The 24,926-nt window shown below is 45.4% G+C and overlaps 1 protein-coding gene across 1 annotated transcript in view; it reads right to left on the bottom strand.

Annotated features, from left to right (window-relative positions):
* LOC119163043 (ATP-binding cassette sub-family C member 2) overlaps positions 1–24,926 on the bottom strand; it is a 796,039-nt gene that overhangs the window by 243,140 nt on the left and 527,973 nt on the right. Inside the window, exons 14-15 of the mRNA XM_037414979.2 lie at positions 20,613–20,809; positions 5,592–5,768 (exon numbers count right to left, since the gene is read on the bottom strand). Coding sequence (XP_037270876.2) covers positions 5,592–5,768; positions 20,613–20,809 — 374 coding nt within the window. The remainder of the gene's footprint in view (positions 1–5,591; positions 5,769–20,612; positions 20,810–24,926) is intronic.

Here is a 24,926-nt window from a genome sequence, read left to right as displayed (position 1 = left end):
GGGTTATGCGACGGTTCTTTGCGTGCTCGAAGCGCTGACACTCCTTCACAACCGCGTCGACGGTGGCGCAATCTTTAACGATCAACAAATTGAAGGCGTCATCGGCAATTCCCTTCAATATGTGAGCGATTTTGTCAGTTTCGCTCATGTTCTCGTCCACCTTTCGACAGAGGCCCAATACGTCCTGTATGTAGGATACATATGATTCTGTCGATGTCTGCACGCGACATTCAAGGTCTTTCCTCGCGGCCTGCTGTCGCCCAAGTGGCCTGCTGAATAACTCGAGAAGCTTCAATTTGCAAACGTCCCAGCTGGTCAATTCCGACTCATGCGTCTCATACCAGGTGAGCGCCGTATCCCGCAAGTAAAATACAACGTTGGCCAGCATCAACGTAGGGTCCCACCTATAGTATTCGCTCACGCGCTCGTACAAAGCGACCCAATCTTCAACATTCACCTTGTCCTTGCCTGTGCCCGAGAAGGTTCCGGGGTCTCGTGGAGGCAGGAGAATCAGAGGAGGCAGCTGGTGCTGCTGCTGCTGGTGCTGGTGCTGGTGCTGCTGCCGCTGGTGCTGGTGCTGCTGCTGCTGCTGCTGCAGCTGCGGCTGCTGTTGCTCTTGTGGGTGGGCCTGTTGAGCCATTGCAGGAAAATGAAGGTGGCGACCACTCCGAAGTTTCGTGTTGGTTTGCCGGAAAAGCCAGGTAGGCGTACCCCGGCTCCTCCACCAATAATCTTACAAGAAAACGTATATTTACAGATATTAACAACGATTACACGCGATGACAATGCCTGGCGCACTGGCGGGCTGGAACCAGTCTCTATCCACTTCGTAGTCTTTTCTTTCAGCCAGGGACCCTCTACCGCTTTATGCCCCAATCCCACTACTGCCTTGTGGCAATACGTTTAAGAACTAAATTTCACTCGCGCCTTGATTGTAGCCACCAATCAGTTAGCCTACTCCTGGTTATTTTTACCGTTTAAAGTCTATATTGTCTTCCCGGTCCTTAAACGCCAATGCTTTGAAAAATTCCGTGCCATTATCCTGGACTATAGGGTGGAGCCCTTCACTAAACATTAACAAATATTCAGCCATTTCCTCTTCCTCTCCACACGCACTACATACCGTGCCTCTGCCAGCAAGCAGCTGCGCCCTCTGGAGTCTGTATCGTAAGTTCTTTCAGCCACGCCGCCTCGTTTGCAATACTAGGAAAACCTTCCTATTCCCGATAGCGCTGCCTTCTCTTTGTCATCTGATTAGAGATTTCTGTACTGTGATTGCCGACAGATACAGAAACCGCCTGTTTAAAGGCCGATATCTCGAACACTCCTCTAACTGTGGGTGCCTTATCGTCTCCCCGCGGTCCATCGATGGCTGTCCATCGGTACTCAGTTACCGTTACTCAGTAGTTTCACAAGCCAAAAAGGGCTTTATTCAGGTAACTTGATTTGCATATGGGTGACTTCAGTGTGCCCGGCATCTCAGGGCATTCACGTCCCATTCTGGCACCCAACTTGCAAATTTGTAGGAAGTTGGTTACTTTTTCATGAAATTCTGGACTGGAGCAAGTGGTAATTGATGCCACAAGAAACAGTGTTACACCAGACTGCTTTTTGCTGAGAGCTTCTCTTAACAGACCTTTTCGTTGAAGGTCTTTTGGCGCCATCATTGTCCTCTCTGGGCTGTTTTTTACATGCATGACTGCCCAAAAATGCACGGCCGATGCTATGACGCCGGTTTTTGTGCTCCCGTGCCACATATCTGAAAGGAGGCGATCCTCCTCTGTTTTATAAAAGTATTTGAAAGGGGAGTTAAATTTCAAATCGCTAGTAGTGTTTATGATTCTAAAGGCGTGTTATTCTCTAATAACTACGCAGTCCCCAAACGTCGTTACGAATACACAAGTTACCACGACTATAGCATTACTTAAGATGTGTCCATAATAAAATTGCAGCAACGTCCCCATCTACAAAGACTGCCTCTCCTTGCTACGGATGCTGTCCTCTCGGAAAACCACGGATCCTCACTTTATAGACATAGATGAGATGCTGTAGCGTACACCAACCGCGAAGCCCTCTTACATGTATTAGGTCCGAGGTCAGCTAAACACGTGGTGCGAAGATTTTGTTTTTGTCATTTCGAAAACTTTGTTAAAAAATGTGTTGAAACATATGCCCCGAAAAAAAGAAAGAAAAAAATCCTGAGATCGCGTGGATAATGAATTGGGATTACTGCACACAAATCGTCGACACGCAAGACTAAGGCGTGTAAGTCGCATTATCTATGTTCTCCGGATAGTTGATTGGAATGCAGTGAAGCGAGATCTTCGCAGAAAAAAAAACTTCGTGGATCCCTCTGTTATAGCAATTTGTAAAACACAAAAGTAGAACATGCCCTTGCTTAGGTGGCATAGTATTTCTCCTACCTTAATATAAGAGAGTTTTCACAATGTATAGTGATAATTGACAGCTTCAGCGAAGCTTAACGTGGATGCATCCACGTTAACGCTTAGTCATACATCTACATCCGTACGACTAACGTTCGCATTATTGATTGGCTGAACCCTTGCAATTATTTATGCTTGTGGTAGCTGTAGTAGCGAACGGTGAGAGGCGAACCAAAGAACGCCATGTGATGTCCAGAATGCTGTGACTGAACGCATGGTGACCTGAAGCTAAGGTCACCTACTCATGGCATGTTTACACCTGTGCCTTACCAAAGGGAAACGCAACGTGCCTCGCGTCTTTCCTTTGGTCCGTCACGACTATTCGCTCGAGCAGCGTCACTGGGGAACGTGGAGTTGAAGCAAGAAGAAGCCGGCTGGCGTCGCCAAACTATTAGGTACCGATGAATTCTATGAGTGACACCGTTGCGTGGGGTAATGTCACCACCTGGGAGTGTCTTAAGGCCTTCATAAAATTGCAATACTCCAACTATGAACGCGGCGAATGGCACGGGCGTTCAGAAATGACGCGTTGAAGAAACTGACCGCGGATGCCACAGTTCTGACGCATTACAGCACTTTACCAAGAACACTGGGTCATCACAATGATAGATTTAAAAGGCTTATGATCCATAATCTATAAAACGTGCGCCCGTCACGCAGTGCATAGCGTGCCCGGCATGTATAGCCACGGGCCAAGAGGCCATATGTTCGATTACCGTTGACGGAAATGTTTATCTTTTGACAGTGCGTATTTTTCAACGTCCTTTTTGTGGCGGAAATACGTCACCCATACGTGGCAGCCAGGGCTAGTTGGCATGACATGACGATAGTTATAGTGCGAGAACAGAACAACGACACAGAGTCAAGAAGGACACAAAGGACACGAGCGCTCATGCCTTTCGCCTACTTCTTGTCTCTGTGTCATCGTTCTGTTCTCCCACTATAACTATCGTCATGTCACTGATACCTCGGTGGACCGAAGCGAAAACCCGTTCGTGTTAAAATAATCACTGCTAAGGGGTTTCGCTTAACAATTAAAATTAAAAGTGACCGCAGCGAATTTTGAAGCTCAATGTCAACATATCTATGGTGATAAGGGCTGCAGCGCGAGCACGAAGGTGCGAAGCCCTTATCACCATGGATTCTAACCGACTACCCCAAATAGCCATTCTTCTTGAATGCATTTCTAGTACACAGGGCAGTCCTACTTTGGACCCGTATGCTCAAGACCCAGCCACTTTGGTTTCGTGCAGCACTTGTGTTGTCCTCCTCTTTGCTTTTCTTGCTTCGCTTTGCGTTTCACGTTTCTTCTTGTGAATTGCCCCAGGAATTCATGTTAGAGCCTTTACTTTTGCTATTGTGCATAAACAACCTACCAGGCATAGATTCTGCTAACATTTGTCTTTACGATGATGATTGTATTTTGTATCATGCAATCCATTCCCCTGGGCTCTATCTTTCTCTCAAAGAATTATCATTAACGTTATACAGTTAGTGTCAGATTAAGCAAATGAACATTAATTTTCTAAAGACAGCTGCCATGTGCTTAACCATGATGGAAACCTCACCAGCGTTCATTTATTCGTTCAGCAATCACGAAGTACAGCGGGACCTACAATATAAATACCTAGGCCTCCTTATTACCGCTAACTTATCGTGGTCTGATCGCATCGACAAAATTTAAAGCGAAGCTCTGAAAAAACTCGCACATCTGAAGTGCTGGTTACGCTTAGCCTCTAGGGAAACAAAATTGTAGCATGAAAAACCCTCGCGGGTTGAATTCTTGAATATCGCACCTCTGCAAGGTACCCCTTCCAAATCGGGGATGCAAACGCATATAATCCACCCAGAAATTATAAAAAAAATATACCATTCGTTTGACATGCGGACGCTATGACTGCAACTTCTCACCGATATCCAACCTAACGCATCTTGCTATGACTTCACTTTTTAAAAAATGCGGCATCGAGCCTCTGAAAGTTTCTCACTTTCTTTTCAATTAGCTACAAAATTAGCTGCTCAACCTGCAAAACAACATCTACCAGAAATAGCCTTGCGCTCAACGTACTCCTATTTGATAGATGTAGCTAGTTAGAACATGCTCATCGCGATCGCTGCACGCAAAAGGCAAAAAACACGAGAACACAACGAAACACGAAAAATGAACACAAGAAGTGATGTGTATGTCTAAGCGCTTGCGTCGTGCATTTTCTTCTGTTTTTGTCTTTTCTGTGCGCTGATGGTTATAAGTACCTGTGTTTCGTCATCGTACAGACTTCTTCAATTACACTCCCCTCCCCCCCGATTAATTGAAATGTTGAATTCCATACCAGGTCACATTCGTTCAGTACCAAAATTTGAATTTTGGAAGGCACTAAACGACGGTATCAACTAATCCTTACTTCTTGCTTTGCAATGTTGTATAATTATCTGTAATCTATTTTTGGTTATTTAAGACCTGTCGCTGTTTGCGTTTACCTCATTTGTACTGCTTTAATTGTTATATAATGTGCTGCTTTGTACCCACTTCTACAATATAGCCCTGCAATCTAGCAGTATTATGTGAAATTTGATAAATCATAACATCTGTATAGTCGTCCTGCCTTAAGTTGTGTTCGGATCCCGGCTGCGGCGGCTGCATTTCTGGTGGAGGCGGAAATGTTGTAGGCCCATGTGCTCAGATTTGGGTGCACGTTGAAGAACCCCAGGTGGTCGAAATTTCCGGAGCCCTCCACTACTGCGTCTCTCATGATCATATGGTGGTTTTGGGACGTTAAATCCCACGTATCAATCAATCAATACCATAGGTTCTGGTCGCTTGCCGAAAGATGACGCCACATTCCGCCTTACTGTTTCCAGTAGGACCGTGGTGGTTGGGTCTTAAGAGGGGTAGCATGCGTATGCGAACATGCGTGTCGCAAGCAGCCACGGCGAACACCAACAGCTACCACCTCCTAAAGAAGCGATGAATGGAGGAAACGCAAGGACAAGTGGTTTCTGGCTGGCGGGGCAGGCATTCTTGAAGAGGAGGCGTTGGTTTATCGAACAAAAACGAGCCATTCAAATCCCCTTACGTTCTCTAGAACACAGTATTTTTGAAACAGTTACTTTCTCAAAGCTTTTGATATGCATGAAGAAACAACGCACCTTCTCGCCAACTTCGGTCAGGTCTCCGGCAGGAAATGAGTTAATGTCTTTGGCTAGTTCGCAGGCTTCCAGAACACGTCGGTAAAGAACTGCGTCGTACGGCTTCCCAAAAAGAATGTTGTCTCGCAGTGTGGCATTGAACACCGTGGCCGCTTGTGGTACATACCCGATGGTACCCTGGAACATATTTGCAAAAAGAGGTTCTCAGCAAAGTTTGAATGGGTTTTCGAAAACTTCAGGGCCTTCAGAAACAGAGCGATTCCCGCGCGCTGTGAACTTTTTTTCAAGAAAATAATTAGGAAAAACTGCAGAATGCATGACTTGGTGTCTACGTCGCAGAATAACAGATTCAAGTTGGAATAGCTGGGGCGAATGCACTTCATAAATAAGTAAATTTTCTAATAAAATGAAGCGCAAGATGAACAAAGCGTAGGTCGATGCGGAATTTTATCGCTGGTTTTCAGGCAACAATTTACTTGAGTAAAGAACGTACAGTTAGCAAGACGTATAGTACTAAATACTACATTTTCCCTGAAAACACTCTTCCGAGCCATCTCTTCAACTCTCTGTTTGTCTATTGTCATAGAGTCGTGACGCGGATGAAGGGAGCAGACTTGGTGTTCAGATAAAAATCTCTCTTCGGCCGAACTTGTGGCCAGAAAACTGGAGGTCAGATTGCAGCAACACACGTCCACTGATAGCGGCGAACAGTGCGTCGGCTGGCGATCAAGTGATAAGTGGTGAGGCGCGTCAACATAAATACACGTGCCATCGAATATGCTATTCTTATGGTTAGCGGTGAAGTAGACTCCAGAATAATTTAAAAGTGGGCGCAATCCTAAAAAATTGATCTACTGCAGTCCTGGATCTTCTCGAACAACGCATGTGAGGTTCGCTCCAACAATAACCGACCGTAAAACAGGGCTATAACAAAACTCGAGGAGGGAATGTGCCATTGTCCCCTTCGAAAAAGCCCTCATCCCAAAACTTCAACAAAATATGAAAGTACAATAATAAAGTTAAAAAATACACAATTAGTACAAGCACTAAAGCAAAGTAACAACAACAAAATACAGTCCTCAGGCTCGCGCATGATATGGCTTGAGGCGGACAACACAGAAGATTTGACGTCATATACGGCGCCGTTGAGAATTCGAATTGCCGTCGGAAAAAACCTCGTTGTCGAGTGTACCGAGGCGTCCGTCTAGATGCCTAATAATAATCCTGTCTACCACACAACTAACGTGCGCATATTTATTGCCTTATCGGCTCTGTAAGTAGTCTTCATATTGTAAAATAAAAAAGTTTAATGTTCCACTATGTATGTGTGTGTGTGTGTTTTCTTTTCTGTGCCCTTTTTTAGTGCTCTATTAGCCTTGCTAATTAAGGAATGAGAGACCAGATGACGGCGATGAGGCCATGCCGGGGTCACAGCTTTTTTTTTTTTTGGTACGCGCCCGCAAACGGGGTACCAGCTGCAGCGCCCAGCCATGCCCGGAGCACGACCGTTCTCGATTTTCCATGGCTCGCGCAACACGAGCCACGCGGCTAACTTGATTAGCGCCGCAGGTGAACAAGACTGGCTCGACGCTGCATCAGCTCCCCAAACGAGCTTTTTCAGCGCAAAAGATCTTCTTTCGACCTGGAACGGCATAACATATCACTGTCGCCTACAACGCACCAGGTATCGCTCCCCCATTTACACCATGAAGCTTCGTGCTACCATAAAACACTATGGTGCCAGTTACAGACCCGTACATTTTTTACTACATCTTTTTGCCATCTTATACACGGTGCGATATATCGCCCCTTTGTGCATTTTCTGCCAATAAAAAGCTAATCTAGACCATGTCATTTGGGTAGTACTCGGAAACTGCCAACTCATTCTCTGCATAATATTAGTGAAGGGCAGTGGAAGGCTTCTGTGTGCAGCTCGACACCCGAGGTCCTCAACCAGATCTTGGATTGGGCCAAAAGGGCAGCGGAGATCTATGCTATGTGGGCTCCTCTGGCACTCCACCACCACACTTTTCTATCTTGGGATAAATAGGGAGATTTGTTGATCCTGACTCAGGATCGCGGTTCAAACTGTGGGATAGTGCCCGATTTGCCCTGTTCTGTCAAACATATAAAAAATCAAGGGGGACCACTACTATGTACATGAGTGGCAGTCCGTGGTTTTTTAAAAGGTAAGTCCAAGTTGTCACTGCCAAAAACGCTGGGTATACGAAAGTTCTCGTGGACGACACTGGAAGCCACGGAGTGGGTGAACGGCGCGCCGAACAGATAGATGTAAGGCAGCACTGGAGCAGCCCGTCAAGGCCCTTGTGGCCGCGGGTATTGGCGACACCAGAGGTCGCCATTCCGATAACGTCTCAGCGAGGATGGTGCGTAGCGCGGAGATGCCTCGTAAAAACAGATGTCGCTAGTTTTAAGTGATCGGCGTGTAGGCATGAGGGTCGTTGAGAAATTGATGCTGTTTGCATGGATTGCATGGTTGAGCATGGTAGACGGTGGTCCCTGAAACGGCATGCCGGAAGAAAAGCTCTACAACGCACACAGCGATTTCCGACGGGCTTTAGAGGAAGCGGCTGGTAGGCTTGTTAAACAGTTATGGCCTTGTGGCCGGAGCTTGTATTGCACCTGGAAGGTACCGACGCTCACTCATCTCTATCACCTGGACTTGAGCAGCGCTCGTGATAACGACTGCGTCGTTTTAAGTCGTGTGTGGAGTGCTGATTTGGTTTTCAAGGTTCTTCGTGCTATCATCAGAGGTGTTCGCGAAAAGTCGTACATCGTCGAAGGTTCAGGCTGTGCCAGCGGACGGTACGGCGTGTATGTGAATAACGAACCGCCTTGTGCAGCCAGCGCAGAAGAACTTTGATGTGGGACGGCATGCTAATCATATGCTTGCATAGCCGTTGAGTCACAATCACCGAACTTCTCCATGAGCATGTTTGGAGCACCGTCTGCAGTCGTTGCCATGTTGGCAGTAGCTTTGCAAAGGGCAGCTAGCTTAGTTATAATGCCCCTCGTAGGGTTAGCGAACAAGTGACACGTAGCATAGGTTCGGCTGTCGCACACAGTGTCAAGAGGCCCTGAAGTCGTCATGCTCACTGCCGTGTCCACAGGCGTCAACCGCTTGACGAAAGGCTCATCTGTTATCGTCAGCGCAGCAAAATATGACTCTGTGAAGAATCCGACGGTGTGCGATGCTGTAAACAGCGTCGGACTCGTGACGGAAAAATGTGGCAGTGGCTCTGATTGCAAAACCAAGACCTCTGAGATAGGAACTACGGAGTGTGCTCCAGAGTTGCAGGCCACTTGGTCGACGGGCCGATTCGCGCGGCATGAGGATCTTCATCTGTGTAGCCGGGTGCAGTTGGCAGGGCGATAGTGAGGACTGGCCATGGCGCGGGAGGCATTCACGAGGATGAGCGAGGCACCATGGTGTCGCTTTTAAAAAGGCAATGTTTTATGCCGTAATACAGGAGCACGGCGTCACACAGGTGGTCGTAAGGGCGAGGGCTCCACGCGAAATACCTGGGGCGGTGTTTGAGGTTTTGGAGGCTCCACGCAGTATACATGAGGTGGCGTTTGAGGTCCCGGGATGATGGTACTCCAGTACCTCAAACAGTAGTTCTTGGAGTCAGGTGATGTTGAGCTCTAAAACATTCTTGAACACTTGGAACCAGGACTCGATGCTGAAGGTCTAAAATGGTGGTAGACGCGGATCAAATTGTGTTTGCAAAGCTTGAGCTGGCTGAGACATTGCTGTGAAGCTGAGAGGCAGTGGTTCAGCGACGATTGCTGGTCTCTTGGCCTGTGATCACCAAATGTTTAGATGCCGAAGACGAGACGATGTTGATAAGGCCATGCCATAATCGCAGCTTTTATATGAGACATGGGCACGCGGATGGGGTCGCTGCTGCAGTGTCCAGCCAGGCTATAGGAGCAAATCATGAGAAGAAGAGAGCCCTGCAGCTGTTTTCTTCTTTAACGCGGCAGCTTGCGAAGGCTGGCGCGAAGCTACAAAAGTGTTCACTCACATCGAAGTTTTCTTCGTTGGTGACATTGGGTAACATGGCGTCGAATGTCGTTGCCACGTTCCTTCAAATGCGTCATTTCTTGCACGGCAGTGTTGTACGTGTAGGTCACGTACGGGAGGATGGCATGCCACGTCTTGCGTTGAACGCCTACATACATGACCAGGGTGTCAGCGATGGTCTTATTCAGACGCTTAGTCAGGCCGTTGGTTTAAGAGTGGTACGCAGTTGTACGACGGTGGTTTGTCCGACTATATCTCAAGACTGCATGTGTTCGTTAAGCAGTAAACGTCCTACCTCTGTTGGTGATGAGAACTTCGGGGCGGCATGCCAAAGTATGATGTTCCCAAGGAAGAACTTGGCTACCTCTGTGGCACTGCCTTTAAAAAGGGCTCTTGTTTTGTGCAGCAGGTGAGGTAGCTAGTACCAACAATGATACACTTATTTTATCGCAAGCCTACCTTGGAAACGGCTTTAGAGCTTGACCCCAATCTGCGGGAACGGTTGCCGGGAAGGATGGATCGGCTGACGGAAGCCTGCTGCGCTTGTTGGTGGTGTCTTTCGTCGTTGACAGTCTCTGCATATCCTCACGTAACGAGTAACGTCGGCAGTAAGGCGTGGCTAGTAGTACCTTTCTTGTATCATAGCGAGCGCACGAAAAACACCACAGTGCTCTGCCATGAGATCTTCATACAGAACGTGGAGGAGTTCTGGTGGCAGAACTGAAGGCACCACAAGAAGGTATTTTGCTCGAAACAGCGAGACGTTTTTCTTTGGAGAAGGCTGTTTCGCGGTGAAAACGACCTAAATGCCTGCTTGAATACCTTCCGAACAACGTGGGTCGTACCCTCGAGGTAGAAAACTAGGGCCGTGAGTTTTGCGTACGCACGCTGTCGTTCAGCGTAGTCGTGTGTAGAGACTGTTCTCAAGAAGCAGCTGTCATTCAGGTAGTCAGGCGGCGGTGGGTCGACGAGGCATCCACACAGTCAGTCGGCATTAGAGTTTTCTTCTTCCGCACTTGTAAATGACGGTATGCCACATTCATGATGTCTCAGGCTACATCTCGCAAGGTCGATCACCTGAAGGATCCTGCAAGTTGACTCAAAAAGGGAGTCATAGTTCGTCTACAAAATTTGAAAAACAACACACGGCATCAATGAAAGCATTAGCAACCTATCGTTCCTAAGGGCGCGCAAAAAAGAGATGGGACATGAATTAAGCCTGGCATAAATATTTTAATATTCCTCTACATGCTCAAATGAAGTGCTCAATAGTTACTCGGAGGAATGAACCAACCGAGTATCTTTCCATGTTCTGTTCATATATTTCTCTTTGTGGTAAGTTTATTATTATTATATTTATTGTTGATAGTTTATTTTTATTTCACTTTTTATTATTTGCGTTTACCTGAGTTTCTAAACTTGTGCACATATTTTTCGCACAATAAGACCTATTCCATTACGCTTTAATATTAGTTGTTTCATTTACACATTTCACAATTGTTTATATTTTTTGGAAATCTCTTTAACCTTTGTCTGCCTTATCATTTCTAATTGAGAGAGACCAGCCAGTTCTAGCTGGTTTCAAACACAGGCACTACAGGGAGTGAGAAAATGTCACAGCTATGCCACGAAGGCGAAGCAATGAACGTGATAGCAACAAATTGGAAGGTCACGTGCTAATGACAAGCAGACCGAAACGTTCTCCGTGTTTTTCCCGCACAAATTACTCAAGAAACTTACTCGCAGGTACCGATGAACGCAAATAAACGTCTCAGTTGTTCCTACACTGTCTCTGAAAAGCGCGCCCTTTTCGCGAACGGAGGCTGTGCGACGATTGCAGTGACCTTCATGCACCCGGTAACTACAGCGAAATTGTTCCGGTTAAACCCAAAAACTAGTGAAAAAGTGCGATTCTCCCCCCTACAAGATGAGAGCACGCGATTGAGCGTACACACCCTTATTCTCTACACGGGCCAAAGTGCGCGTCACAGATGAGAGCTGCCACGCGCTCACTGCGCCATCTTGCTTTTAATGCATAAAACACGATAGTCCCCCCCCCCCCAAAGGTGGCCGCCAACAGAGATAAATTGTAGATATAAAAGCTTAATGTTTCAACGTCCAAACAGGTACCCCACGGTGGCTCAGTGGTTAACGCTTTGCTTTAACGACGAGAAGGATCCACGTTCAATTCTTCGCGGCAGAGTCTTTTTTCTTGTTTTTTCCTGTCTTGTTTTTTCAAATATGTATTTACGTAGACATATACGGAGCATGACATCGACGCATACGCCGACACCGGCGGTGAAATCCAGCCGAGAGTGTCCATATAATTGCTATCGCAATAGAAAGGGCTGTATACACGCACGCCGTCATTTTGACATTACGTGTCTTCTGGCCCATGACTTAGCTTGTACTTTTCAAACGGCCTTGTGTGCTTTCACCATCTTTGGCCTGTAATATGCCCCCTCCACCCCACATATAAACGTGTCAATGAAGTTTTAGCGAAAACAACACACCTGTTTATCTTTTTTCCTAAGTGACCACAGAAGAGGCCAGATCGGGGCCCTTTCTGCCGAAGTTCCCCTTTTCGCTAGAAGTAATTGCCTGCGACCCAAGCTCACCAACAATATCCCTGTTATTGGAGATTACTTAATCGAGTATGTACACCAAACGTTGAACCCCCTAGAACTTGGAACCCCCGCAATCGTTTAATACTGCGGCTTTCTCAACTACTTGCCACCGACGCTGCCGAGGCTGGTGATGCATGTGGGAACAGTGGACATTGCAGACAATGCGTGCGTACATGCTCTGACTGACATAAAACAGCTCAATGAGCAGATTAACAGTAGCGACCGATCCTTGAACACAGCATCAGCCAGTCGCTACCCAGAGCCTCAAACCGCCGGCACCGAGGTGCGAAAAAAAGGATTGTACACTGGTTCATTAGGGAAGCATCCCGTGTCGTAAGCCACATGTGCCGCTTGTGCCATCGAAAAGAATTTGGTCGCAGTGTCTTTTGATTTGTCTCAACCACGCCTTACATGAGATGCCGCCTTGGAGCGTCCTTGCCGCCGATGGCCTACACTCAAGCTTTGAGGACGCAGCGATGCTGGCGCTTCATTACAGAGGACTACGGACAACGGGGACGTACCATCGGCCCTCGCAGACCTTGCAGCCGGCTGAGAACGCTGCCCTCGTCGGTGCTGGCTCTCCAGCGGCCATCGCAAACACCGTCCTACCGAACTCCCCTTACCACCAAATCCCCTGCCACTTTCTTCGAGGCCTGTCACTTGTCCAACTGCTTCGACGATGGCCTACAGCCTCCACAGTTATAGTGAAGCCACTCGACGATCAGCACGCTTCAACGCTAAATGACTGCCAGAGCGTTCAGGTATGGTGCATTCTCCCAAACCACTCATTTCAACAAAGTAGGAAGGTAATTGACAAACGTGTGAAATACGACCTGCACTACTCAACGCTGACGCCATACTCAGCGTGCGATTCGGTACTGAAAGGCTTGTCTCTCGAACTAAGATTCATCCACAACAAATATCAACGTGAACACTCACCCACTAGTCTGCTATTTCTTTCTGAGCTTCCTACGCAAGAAGTACAAGCAAAACAGGTACGTTTAAAATTTTTTATCAACTTCTGCACAATTACTTTAAAATTGACATTTTAAATTACGCGTCTTATTCACAAAAACGAGCCACAAAACACAAACATACACGCACAATTTAGTAAAATTTAAATACAACACTGATGTTTTCAAATATTCTTTTTTTCCGGTAGCTATTCGTGAATGCATCATGTTGGCCCCCCACATCACTAACACTGAATCAATGTCTCAGTTTGAGTTAAAAATTGAAAACAATTCTTAGCTTCTTTAAATACCCAGTGACAATGTTAATGAAACGAGTATGTACTACTTGTATGTTCTGTAAACAGCCATGTAAGCGGCCTTAATGTTAAACTTTCCATTTTTGTACGTGCTTGGATATTGTTGATTATGTTGTGTAAATATTGCTAATTTACAAAGTGCCAGAATTATGTTGCTTTCATGTTCTGTATTACAGTTTTTTTTACTATGATGAGCAATCATAGCATCTGTACAGAGTGCCAACCTGCTATATTCTCAGTAGAGACTGGCGGTGTTGCAAATAAATAAATAAATGAATTCCGTAATGACAACATTATTTCAAGAACAACCACAGTGGCAGAAACCTCTTTACTGTGCATCACTGCCGCTCGTGCAAATAACAATTCGACACCATGAACGAAACTCTCGTGAACTCCAGGAGATAAAACTCTCATTTAGACGTCAGTTTGATCTGAACCAGGAGGACGATAACGATCTCGTGGTGCATGAAAATAAGAAGACAGCAGTGACAAAAAGAGTGGAAGCGTCGTAAACAGGAGCGGGAGGGGTTAGCTGAGACAATTACTACACGTGTACATATATTGGCGACATCAACTGGGATGAAGAAGTGGAGCCTCCGATCATAATTAGTCTTTCTTTAGCACACCTATCTGCGGCCGAAATTAGACTGCTTTTAAAGGGCCTCGCATTCTATCCGGCCAGTGGAAACTTTATTGAATTCCAGTTGTATCACGATATAGACAACATTGCCAGAAATAAGCGCCTACGGGAGTATTTCAATGAACGGAGCTGAACAGCATTTCCTGGCTCTTCAGAAAAATTGGTGACCACCTCAGCAGCGTGACAGACACTTGGACAATAATATCTCGGCCATACAAAAAGACATCATATTCGCTTGTTCAAAAACAAGGTGCTATATAAAAAACCTCTCCTCGGAAGAGCGTACGTCTTTGGAGCTCTTATAAGCCATAGAGCGCATTCGGTAATTAAACCTGCGTATAACGGTGGCGTGACAATAATATGGATAAAATTGAGCACCTGAGAGAAGGCTATCAACAACTGGAAGACAAACACTTCCATGCGGAACTCGAAGAGTGCCCCATTAAATTATTCAAATCAGAAATATTCCATGAACTAAATGGACTGAGTAAGAATGCAGATATTACGGCTGAGATGCTCATGGCAATCCAACTGACTCAGCCTGCCCCAGGTTGGACTTTTTTGCTCCCTAAAATAGACAATGCCAACCACCTCTGTTTTCGTATTGTTTAAAGCAACGGCGTAGTAACAGAAAGAATGTCAAGCACGCTAGACTTAAGCAATAAAAATATAGTTCCAACTCTCCCCTCATACATTAAGGACAGCAACCAATTTCTTCGTGAAATCACCGCACTCGAGGTTCCCAACAATAACATACTTGTGATAATTATTGTTCCACAATCATCCCACAGTAAAACATCCCACAGTCAGATGGCATTGACGCAACAAGGGCCGCTTAGAAGAAGGCCAGTGCACCAGCATACTTAGATGAGGACACACTGTTGACTTTACTTTGGTTGGGACTTATTCAAAATAACTTTCACTATGATAATAGGCACTTTCTCGAGATAAAAGCACAGCTATGGGTAAAAAGATAGCTTCTAATTCCAGAAATATCTCATGGCATCCGTTAAAGGGCATTTTCTTTCAACAAAAACATTGAAGCCTCTCGTTTACAAAAGATTCTTGGACAATATATCCAATATTTCGCACCACGGAAAGGAAGGTCTGCTGTCAGTCATAGACAATAATATTTCAACTTACTCATCAATTCTGTTTACACTCACCTTTCTTGTGTCAACTATAAACTTTCTTCATGTTAATATTAAAATCACAAAGGAACAAATTTGCGCAAACCTATATAAAAACCCAAAGAATCGCCATCAGTATCTTTATATTAAATTTAGCCATCCTCATCAATGCAAGACAGCTATCCCATACTCGCAAGCACACCGATACCGCCGAGTTCGTTCAGACGTGTTAGATTCCGAAGGCCATGCCAGGAATCTTCAAACGACGCTTGTGGCAAAAGAGTACCCAGAGAGAATCATCGATGATGCCATAAGCAGGGCGCGTGGTTTAGATAGGAAAAAAATTTTGTCTGACTCTGACCACTCAATTCAAACAAACTAAAATTGTCCTCACAAACTCGTGCACACTACCACACCACAACAATATCCTTTAAAAACATATTTACATTATACAGCATAGTGCGCGTCTATCCACAATTTTTGTGAAGCCGCCACGTGTGATCGACGGCCGCGAAAAGAACATTAAAGGCATTCTAGTTAAGAGCTAAGATGACTGATTGAAATCAGTGAATCGAGTTTTAAGCCAAGTGGTGAATATCGCTGCCGAGTCTGCGAACACATGACCACAACCATGCCAAGTTTTTGTCCTCAGACTTCACATTCAAAATGAAGGACTTGCTAAATTGTGACAGCCAAAATGTGGTATATATGCTGCATTGTGATGTCTGTGGCCAGCAGTATATTGAACAACTGGTACGGCTTTCTGAATACGTTTCTAGAACCACAAAGCCCACGCACGCATTCTGCCAAATCTCCATTTTTTCCAAGCATTTGCATTTGCCAGAGCCCTCATTGAATGAAATACGAATCACCCTCGTCCAGTCAGGCTTTCGCAGGACTCGTGAACGAAAACAAAGAGAGTCATACTTCATTCACACACTTCAAACATCAACACAGAGCATCAGTGAAAGCATCGGCAACCTATCGTTTTTAGGGCGTGAAAAGTGAGGTGGCGCATGAATTGAGCCTGGAATAATTATTTTATCATTCCTCGGCCTGCTCAAAGAAAGTACCCAATAGTTATCTTGGGGAACGGACCAACTGAACATGTTCGCTTGTATATGCATCTTTGTTTTGAAGTAAACATTCGACAGATGTCTGCTTGGTTGTGTATGTAAACTTGGAAGCGATTTAAACTCCAGCTAAAAAGTACGTGAAGATGCGTAAACGGGACGTTTCGGAACCAGCTTGGTTTCTTCCTCAGAAGAGACTGTGGCTACGTTGCAGCGGCGTCTTCAAAGCACTCGCGGGGCGGTTAATGTCCCCTCCTAATCTCTCTCGCTGTAATTCTCGTTTTGCTCTGGAGCGCAGTCTGTGTATATACAACGGGGGAAGAGTTCGAAGAGAACACTTGATGTTTTCGGCCATTCTCAGTATATGCCACGACTCGAGTAGTAATCTTCTTCCCCAGTTAGTCTCGCTTTCGAAGATCGTCATTGCGTCGAAATTTATGCGGTGATCAAACATCTCGGAATGCTCGATGACAACGCTGCGCTTTTTGTAGAGTTTCCGGACACCGTTGGCGTGTTGTTTGAGTCGTTCTGGTAGGTTTATTGTGCCGCCGATATTCGAGAAAGGGCACTCAGCGCACAGAATTTCGTAAACGGCATGGGGGATTCTGTCCATTATTGGCTGGTCTTTCGGGCGGGAAAGCACGTGGCTCAGCTTACATGAAGACACGTGCGCAATGCTAGCGTTGGAGAACTCGTATTGCTGAAATCCCACCATCGGTGTCGGCACCGCTGGGTGTGAGCGATCGACCGTGAGCGAAAAAGCAAGTTACAGAGATTGCCGCGAAAGGCCGCTATTTGTCCTTGCGAGGGCGCGCGAGATCACACTAAAAAGCCGTGAATTTCCAAGAAAAAGAAAGTGATCAAGGTCACGAGGCGCGGGTGACGTACTTTTTTGCCCCTGCCACTCCTCCTTGCTTAGCTTCCAGCGCTTTCGTCGGGACGAGAGAAGAGATAATGCAAATGCAGCATGCGACAAACCTTCGTAACTTCGCTAGCACGGGCGGATCCTTGAAACCTTTGTGGCGTTGAATACGTGATTCGATAAGCTCTTCTAATGAGTTCATTCTATAGTTATATGAAAAAGTGTTTAGGAGCCCCTTTAACGCACTTTGTCCGACAGGTGTCACAACAAAAATGAGCCCAATCGGCGATTTGTAGGTGCATTTGGGAGGCCTGAAACTACGTAAAAAAAGGTCGGCATGGTGCAGCTATCGTCGTTAAAACACACAGGAATTTTCAAAAAGCTCTGAAAACGGACCACTATGTCCATCTAGCGCGAAACATATCATACTTTTCCAGAGGCGTTGGTCAAGCAAACAGCAAACGCTAGATAATGTGCTGCTATCTGTAAGGAATCGTGAGACTCTTTGTGGCTTGCGAGATGACGAGCGCACGGTGCGTATCTGAGAAGCAACGGGACTCTTGCTTTAGATCAAAAACCTGTATGTACCATTCGCGCGCGTGCGCTGTTACATTCTACTGTGCAAGTGTGTGTGCGTGCGTGTGTGTGGACGTAAAAAAAACATAATAACAAGTATGCACTTAGCGGTTGAAGGGCGCACTAGAAGCCGAATTTTGCTATCGCATTCAACTTTTAAAGGCAAAGTTTAAGGGTCCCCTTCCCTCCTTTTATTTTTTCGAAGACCCGCACTAACATCTCGCCGTTCCCTTGCTCGTATGAAAGTGGTACGCGTTTCGAAGGGCTGTCAATAAAAGCTGATTGGGGTTTTAGAATCCTGTGTTGCTGTACGTGGCGGGTCATGGCTTATAGGGAGTTTTTGGTTATTCGTTTTTTCTGAGGTCCGCAATCACGCAGCCTTCTTTCTTTCGCTCCAAGTCAATGGAGCATATGTTCTCGGCTCTGTGGAGTAATGTGGTCACGATCGTGACTTTGTGGAAGGCGGAATGGGATGAATCATATTGAAGGTAGCGGCCAGTGTGCATTGGCTTCCTGTGAACGGACAACTGCTGGCCGTTGCACTTTTTTGCCACCTTGACGTCGAGAAAGGGCAGGCTGCGGTATCTTTTGAACTCCACCGTAAATTGTATGGCTGGGTGCGCGGAATTCAGACACTGTCTGAAGTTTTCAATTTCAGACGTCTTCATGACGCTAAATCAATTGTTTGACGATTGATTTTATGGTTATCCTCTCACAGCCTAGAAACGATAAACTGAGATTCACTTGTGAACAAAGATAGCGAAGAGGTGCGTACACAGGGATCCTTAGTTGTACTATTTTTTGCGCTTCGCTTAGAAATTTTGTCTCAGAAAATCGTGCGTCTCAAGTTAAACACATAAAAACAAAAAATGAGGGGCGTTGCCTCCCTTTGCTTGGAGTGAGTAGGTCATGCCCACACAGCATAGAACGTAGATTCCTTACCCTGTTGAGCCGTGGAGAAGCAGCTAACTTCCCTCGATCGTTAACTATGGCTATTCCTGAATAAGTTTTGCAGCAGTTTTAGCGTGGAACACGAAAAGCGATGATTGCTACAAGCCATCAAACATTAAACCACAAGTTGTGCCACATATTCATAAGTTCTCGCACAATTTTAAGAAAGTCGCGCGCAGGCAAGGTGTACCCTTCGTGTATGTGGCCTCCGGGAAAATCAGGAAACTGTAGGAATGTATCAGCGATATCAAGAAACGTGGCTGCGAAAAGAAGCATCAAAGGTCTCATGTGAAATGTACCACGGAGGTAGTGTATCTTTATGCCCTCATCCTGCGGGAAGGTGAACATCAGGCAAAGCAAGAGATGTATTGCTGACTGCTTGAAAGAACACACCAAAAATTTTAAGAAACGAGATGACAGGTATGCGCAGATGGTCGCACATGTCATTTTTCGTGATTGTGATGAACGATTATCTGAGACAAAAATTCTAGGCCGAATCGCAAGAACAAATGCACGTGATGTGTTAGAGGCATTTCATAAAATAAATGAGTATCACAGTGTAAGCGCCCCTTCGCTATCTTTTTTACCAAGTGAATCCCAATTTATTGCTTCTAGACTGTAGGATGATGAACTGTACATCTTGATAAAGTATGCTGTTTCCCTTATATCATGGTAATGTGGGCATGTGCCCCATGTATATCAATAAATTAGTTGGAAGCGAGCGCTGTGCGTGTTTGATGTCTGGGTGGGTGTGTCCGTGCATGCGTCGTGTATTTGTGCTCAAATTAGTGTTTTCTTGATATTTTCATATAGGCCTAGTACTTAGAGCAAAAAAATCTATGAAAACCTTGAAGGCCCGGGTGTGTGAAAACTACGAGATGCAAAGCGATCTTATTCTCTTATTCTTAGGGCTTCTTAGCGATGCACCACGCTGAAGAAACTTTGATAAATCCATGTAGCGGCATCATAGTTACCGCCATAGACACCCTACTTAATGAAGAACGCATCGCAAGACATTGGCTAAGAGCGAGTATCGGGATAAAAAAGCTACAAAGCAAAAAAAAGAAGGCAAAGAGAAAGGTCCTGTGGAAGTTGACGCCAGTGCGCCTGCATTTTTCGAAACGAGCCGAGTGCTGCCACGTGACTCTGTTTCACCAATAGGGAAGCGCCGATCTCGTTGCCTGCTCTCGTCGGAGTACCCAAGGTGGCAAAATATAACCATGTCACTGTCTTCAGCTTTATTATGCTGGCCTAGTTAGGCAGTATCACTTTGAGAGGCACAACTCAGCGAATATTCGTTGCTTCACAAGGTGGCGTTGATATCAATGTATCTTGCATCTCAAGGCACACAATATATTACTTAATGTCTTGGAAATACCAACACATTTATTCTTCTTGCGAGATGTATCGCGACGCAGACGCAAGATACTGAAATATTATCTAAGATAGTATCTAAGTTACATTATTTTTATTACTGCCGAGCTCTTCTTGGTGAAATATTCACGGTCTGACTGGCTGATCAATGAAAGCTTTGCATACAATGATGACAACGATGCGTTTAATCCGCATTTTGTTCTTGTCTCTTGCAAAGAAAGTAGTGAATAAATACACTGCTTCTAAAACGCTCATTGATAAGGCAGCTAGATCAATACGAATTGTTAACAGTTAAATTACTACACATCGAGACGAGGTGCTCGTGTTACACTCTGGTGTCACCCCTTTTTGAATCGCACCGTGTGTGCATATGCCCGAAAATAGATGCGCCAGCATGACCCAAAAGTTGTATGGGTATCGTATGCATAGCAGCACATATTGCTTATATAGTACACTGCAGCCAAACTCACGCTGATGCGAACAGTGCCCTGGATGCGATGCAGATCACCCAAGATGGCAGCTAAAAGTGTGGACTTGCCACTGCCCACGAAGCCAACGATGGCTACTAGTGAGCCTGGGGGCACGCTTAAGTTGATCCCTTTCAGAGCCGGCGGGCAGTCTTCGTCGCTGGTTCTGCAGAATGTACAGTCTTGTAGGAGCACCTCACCTGGACAAAAGTGGTCTACCGTTACGCTTCTGCCCGATGCAACCAGGTTATGCTGATTAAGTAATGGCCAAGTTAGTATTGCTTACTCTATGTCATTCTTCTGCCAGTAAAAACCACGCACGCACATAAGAGAGATATGTCATTGTGTCCTTGTCTCTCTTGTGCATGTGTTCTTTACTCACGGCAAAAAGCCACACAGCAGGCTACGCCAATGTGATCCCACAGGCATTGAATATTTTGCCTAATGTGCGACTGTTACTTTTTTTCAGATTTATGAGTTTCACAGTAAACTGTAGTCTATGCGGAAAAAATATTTTCACATTTTGTCTTTTAGAAGGCCTCCGTTTACAAAAAAGGAAAGCATATGCTTATGTGCTATCTGAGGTGACCTACATGCCTTTAAAAAACCAATTTATGCGCCCCCATATGAGACATTGACGCACACAGACACATCACGGTATTAAACACTGCAGTGTGTGCGTGAATGCGTCGTGTGTTTGCGCTCATATTGCTTTTTGAAATGTTCTACCAAGTAGTCCAACAATTTATTTCAACATATCTACACTCGCAAACGTGCACGTATTCGCAGCTAACTATCACAGATGAAAGCGGAGCCACAACTGACAAGTGACTGAAGCAATGGTAGTAGCGAAAATGAAGGCTAAACAACTTAAATGAACAACCCAGCACGAACCAGAAAGACAGAAGTCTATATCGCGGCAGAAAGGCTGCGAAGTTTGCCAGAACTCATTAGGCAGTTTTAGGTAAACGTGCGCAACGGCCGTGCGCAAGCAACGGGTGAGAAAGAACAAGAGTGCGCATGCGCTAAATCAGAGAGAGATGCGTGCGTTTGAGCGCACAAGAGATGTTCATGCTAGATTTAGGCGCTTACGTCGCGCCCGCTATTGCCGTTGCGTACCTTGCTGGTGGCTGTCTCGCGAGATCTCATCCTACTACAAGAAGTAAACAATGGCTGCGCCTGTCGATGGCATGGTTACTGAAAAAAAAAGGCCGCGTCCATCGGCTATTGTAGTTCATTTCTTCGCCTATATATGGCACAGTGCAGCGCTGAAATTCATGGCTTGTGACCCCAATGCGCACTCTACGTTTTGGTTGTTTCGTACGGTAAACTACCACGGTGCGTGACAGCCTCAGCCGTTACGTGCCCAATGCGCCGCGGGTTGTTATTTAGGCACCGCGCGCACTAAACTAAAATTGTTGATTTGAGAGTTTTTGTTCAGCACACGTAAGGAGGTACGTGCACAATGGCTATCGCGCTATGAACGTTACAGCTGAGGCTGCTTCATACCGTATTAGTTTAGCGTACGCGACAACGGACATGTGGAATGCGCCTAAACGTCCACACCTTCGTCTTGGTGCGGTACTTGGTGCCACCTAGTGACTAGGCAATCAAGTACATTATCGAACTATAGTTGACACGAGTCAAGACATGAGACAAGCCAAGGTTTCACGACGGCGCGATTTTCATTTAGGTGATTTTTGGTGACTGGAGTTGGTGCTACGACTCCGAAGAGATGGGCAGCTGCGAGAGAAGGAATGTGCCATCAAGCATTTTTTTGAATCGCCGCCTTTTGGACACTCTTTCATGGGAATAAATAGACGATTTGATGCCAACGACCCAATAACGAAAACTTTTAAAGTAGACTTCAGCCTTGACGACATAGAACATCGCATAGGGCGCGATCGTGAAACCGAGCTGCTGCGATGCTGCTCTCGCAACGAAGCAATTCCGCTTCGAAAAAAGAGATCTCAGTAAACTAGTTCGTAGTTCGTGCATTGCTGCTCCCTGGTAAGATCTCTGGTGAGCAAAAAGTGGCGGTGCCGGGACGTGACGTATTGTGCCTTGTGATCCGAAGGCTGGCCTACCAAATAGATGGTGTGACCTGCAAGAAATTTTTGCGCTACACACCTCAGTAATATCAAGTGTGAGCTATAAAGTGATGAAACACATTACGACGACATTTTGGTACTTGTTACAGGACATGAACAACCACTCCTAGCTTTCTTCAGACTGCCTCAGTGATTTTGCAGAAGTAAGTGGACTTTGCATCTATTTACAATATTAGGCTGTATTGTGAGATTTACAACATATTTTGGTACCTAAAAAATAAAAGAATGTGTGCGCGTACTATTCATCTTTTTTCTTCTAAAAACAACATGGTCGGCGTGTAGGCCCGAGCTTGGCCTTTCTCAAGGCATATGCACTGAGTCGGCAAGATCAGTAGCAGAAGTCAGTGACAAGACTGCGTCTATTATATGACGCACAGATTTAATTTTTCATCAATATTTAGATAACCAGCAAAGGTTTGCACTGAACTAAACTGCACAAACATCCTTCTTTTTAGTCGTTAATGGTCGGTCCTATGATGCAAAAGTATTTCGCAAAAGTAGGTAGTCAGTGTAAGGAATGTTGTGGCCTAAACTTAAATCAAACAAGCACCGTGAAAATTTCGCGATTTTTCTACAGGTTTGCCAGAACAAGCGGCCGTTGGTAAAGAGAAGCTTAGGAACAAGCTCTAAGATTGCCTTTCAGAGTACATTGGCTATTGTTAGCTGGTGCCTGGAATGTATTGGATTGAAACATAGCGCCGTTTTGGTGCAGCACTGAAGAATTCGGCCTTTGTGGCTAAGACTAAGAATACCCTATTCTTTTCATCCTTCTGTGGCTGAAAAATAAGCACATTCCTTCTGGTTTCTTTATAGGTTCGACAAAGGAAAACTTGTGTGCCAAGTGACATTATTACAACCGAAGTGGAGTCAACCCCTTTGGCCGTTGTCTTTCAGAAAACGAAGCCCAGTTCGCTTGTGTATTTGTTGTTTAATTTTTTCTCTCTGATGGCACCCATGAACTGTAGATGAGCACTTTTTCATGTCTACTTAGAGTGTGTGTTTCAATAGAATTCGGGTGAGTGCATAAACTTTCTTGAATTCCATATCTTTGTTCAGCACCCACAACCACAAGAGCGCCTGTTCGCCATGTTATTTCTAACGCTTTTTGAGTACATGGTGAAACACGTGTCTCGCTAATGAAAGCAGAGTAGTGGACGGAGAAATACATGTTCCTTTCGCATAAATTTTGCTAAAATGTGCGTGCTTGCTTAAACGCACGGGGCTTTGTAAATGTTTACAATGATTAGACACCGGCTGTGCTAGCGAGAAATTGAAGGCAGTTGTTGCTGCTTAAGTAAAAGAAAAAAATTTAGAGTGTTTAGGCAAGCACATTCACAGCTCAGATGACATCAAAACGCAACAGCGATCATTCACGTAGCGTATAAACAATATAAGTTCAGAGGTGAAAATATAAAGTGGCCGCTTTTCGAGAAATTATCTCATGCACTACAAAACGTCGTCCTAAGAAAGAGTCGTTAGAGAAAATGAGCACATAAAAATTGATATAATAACCTTAAGTCAAACGTGATGTAATTGAAGTTTGAACTGCTCCCATTTCAATCTTGAATTTTTTGCACAAACGCACAGAGATACAGAAAAAAGACAAACGGGCGCAACGTTGCGCCCGTTTGTCTTTTTTTCTGTGTCCCTGTGTGCCTGCGCAAAAATTTCAAGATGGAAATGTTCCAACCAGGCCCCATCGCAGTTTTACACCCATTTGTTCCAGGCTCTGAGAAGAAAAGGTGGGGCGCTAGAGAACTGCTGGGCGTTTATTGATGGCACTGCTCACCAAATATGACGCCCAAAACAGAACAAGCAGGTCTACGTTTCGAGCCACAAAAGGGTACACTATGTAAAATATTACTCCTTAATGTGCCCAAGCGGTATTGTGTATTAATAGATTTCCACTACCCGGGACGGCGGTACCAGCAGGTTGGTTATGTGTTGACTGAAATGCTTCTCTGAGGCTACAGCTATCTGTAAATGTAGTACTTGCTTTTTATTGGCATGCCTGCGAAGATGGTACAGGATGAAAATTGCAAACATATTGGCGGGATGGTACACTCTCAGTCAGGAGCCGGATAACGACCGGTAGATAGGCGACGTGCTCCTGCGTACTGACTAAAATCCTGTCTATAAGGAGCCCAGCAATAAAAATACCCGTGACATCCGCGTGGCGCTGAAGTCACGCATACAGCTGGTAAGA

This window comes from Rhipicephalus microplus, chromosome 9 (assembly GCF_043290135.1).
Source record: "Rhipicephalus microplus isolate Deutch F79 chromosome 9, USDA_Rmic, whole genome shotgun sequence".
Classification (NCBI taxonomy): domain Eukaryota; kingdom Metazoa; phylum Arthropoda; class Arachnida; order Ixodida; family Ixodidae; genus Rhipicephalus; species Rhipicephalus microplus.
The sequence above is the reverse complement of the archived record's forward strand: the minus strand, read 5'-3'. Positions and strand labels throughout refer to the sequence as shown.